We start from the raw sequence: 2,310 nt of genomic DNA on the forward strand, positions 1-2,310 counted from the left end.
TCTCTCTCTCTCTCTCTCTCCCCCCCTGTCTCTCTCTGGGGGCATGTGCGCTTAGCTGCAAGCGAGGGGCCGCCGTGCACGCACTGCGCCACCACCATCACCAACAACCACGGGCAACGGGCGTCATGGCGGAGGAGGAGGGCTTCGCGGAGGTGTTCGCCTTCCTGCACAGCGACCGCGAGAACGTGCGCAAGATGGCGGTGCGCGGCATCGCGGAGCAGAGCAAGGACAACGCCGCTCTTTTCGCGTTCGTGTCATCGCGAACGCACGGGCCCGGCGCTATCGACGCGCTGTTGCAGTTCCTCCACGCCGGCGGGATACCATTGCTCGGNGACATCCTGACAATCCTCATTAACTGCTCCGCGGAGGGCGGCTGCGCAGAGATGCTCGTCACGCGCAAGGTCGTGCGCAAGGCGATGCGGCTCCTCGACGGCATCGAGAACTCTGACCATGCGGACTCGCTGAAGCGGAGCCTGGAGGAGATGACGCTCATGCTGCTCAGCAACCTCACAGCCAGCCACATCACGGCGGTGGACGATCTGCTGCAGATGGAGGATGAGGACCTCCGCGGCTTCTACCTCGGCAAGCTGCAGGTGTACTACACGCGCTTCGCCGCCGACTTTTGCAGCGAAGCAGCCGAAGCGGAGGCGGCGGAGGAGGAGAGGGAAGCACAGCAGCCTGATCTGGCGGCGGCAGCGGGAACTGCCAGGCCGCCCGTGCGAAACCTGCAGCGGTGGATCCTGCAGATTCTGCTCAATCTGACGCGCTCCAGCGACGGGCAAGTGCTGCTGATGGAGGATGAGGACTGGGCGCGCAGTCTCACGGAGTGCCTCGGCTCCCCCAACGAGCGGCACCGTCTGCTCGCAGCCCAGTGCTATCGCAACTGCACCTTCGAAAAAGAACAACACCCGGCAGTATTACGCAGCCGTTGCATCAGCGTCTGTGTGGAGCGGNAGTGCTATCGCAACTGCACCTTCGAAAAAGAACAACACCCGGCAGTATTACGCAGCCGTTGCATCAGCGTCTGTGTGGAGCGGCTCAGCGACGGGAGCGAGAGTGTAGCTGAGGTGGAGTTGCTGCTGGCGGAGATTCTGGCAGGGATAATGCAGTCGGAGGAGGGCATTATGGCCCTAGAGGGGCTCAACGCGAAGAAACATCTGCAGATGGCGGTGACAGGGAATAAGATGCACGCAGAAACGGCGGAGTTCGTCACGCGGCACGTGCTGCCGCTTCTCGACGACGTGGTCGATGCGTACGTGGTGCCGGAGAGCGATAACGTCGATTAAGAAACAATGAATACACACGCAAACGATTGGGAAGGCGTGGAATATATCTCCGAATGCATGCACCATGGTGTCGTCAATACCTCCGCCATACATGACGGCTTCGCCTGGCGTGCTTCTGCTACTGCTGAGGTTGCTGGAGTGACTCCCACGACCTGTCTGCTCTCTTTCTCTCTTTCTCTCTCTCATATATATATATATATATATATATATGTGATCGAGGTGAGTAGCTAAGTCGCGAGTAGTAGTCCAAAAAGACATCCAGGTGTGGGAGAAACACAATAGTCAAGCATCCCAACCAACCAAACAACAAGCGAGTGAGCCCCCGTCAAAGAACAAAATGTTTCGGCGTGTGATCACTTCCGCAGGTATGCGCCCCGGCGCAGCGGCTGCCCGCACGTACTTCTACCCATCACCTGGCGAGACGGGCATTGGCGGGGAGACGATGAAGGCGCTTCTGAAGGTCACTCTCGCCATCATGGTGTTGGAGGCCTTCGCGATCAACCGCTTCGTGTTCGAACGCTACAGCACGAAGAGCCAGTACGTCGAGGACTGCTGCGACCTCTGGGAAGACGACGGCACCGTCATGGAGGGCGAGGAGGCGGTGGCCAACCTCCGCATCCAGCGCGAGCGTATCATGCCATTTATGAATGACATCAAGGAGAAGCTGGAGGCCGCTGGTGTTGACGCGAGCGCCGAATGATTGAGGGGACTGATGGTGCAGTGTGTCCTTTGCTCGTCTTCACGCCCATCGCACTGCCTGGTTCTTTGATTACAACTGCGGGGGGCCAGCTGTCGTGTGGGGTTCGTATAGTGGAATGCATAGGGAAGAGTGATAGCAATTGAGAAGTGCCATTGTGTGTGGCTATGTGGGAAAGGGAAGGACGGGAGGGGAATCTCATTTTATTTTGGCCTCTCGCTGTGCTCTGCGCGTCTATACATATACATACATATGTGTGTCTGTGTCTGTGCTTTGAGTGTGTGTGTGTGGGGGGCGTCACTTTGCACGGCATGGAAGCGAGTAAGA

The 2,310-nt window shown here is 58.5% G+C and overlaps 2 protein-coding genes across 2 annotated transcripts; both read left to right on the plus strand.

Moving 5' to 3' along the window:
- Positions 1 to 125: 125 nt before the first annotated feature.
- DQ04_11931020 (hypothetical protein) lies at positions 126 to 1,286 on the plus strand (the record flags this gene model as incomplete). The annotated part of the gene is made up of 1 exon (XM_009316644.1): positions 126 to 1,286. One exon carries the CDS (start codon positions 126 to 128, stop codon positions 1,284 to 1,286), a length of 1,161 nt encoding a protein of 386 aa, XP_009314919.1.
- Positions 1,287 to 1,653: 367 nt separating this feature from the next.
- Positions 1,654 to 1,986, plus strand: DQ04_11931030 (hypothetical protein; the record flags this gene model as incomplete). The annotated part of the gene is made up of 1 exon (XM_009316645.1): positions 1,654 to 1,986. The coding sequence occupies one exon, from the start codon at positions 1,654 to 1,656 to the stop codon at positions 1,984 to 1,986; it is 333 nt and encodes a 110-aa protein (XP_009314920.1).
- Between the last annotated feature and the right edge of the window lie 324 nt (positions 1,987 to 2,310).

The sequence above is a fragment of the Trypanosoma grayi genome, assembly GCF_000691245.1.
Source record: "Trypanosoma grayi strain ANR4 Tgr_1193_V1, whole genome shotgun sequence".
Taxonomy (NCBI): Eukaryota; Euglenozoa; class Kinetoplastea; order Trypanosomatida; family Trypanosomatidae; genus Trypanosoma; species Trypanosoma grayi.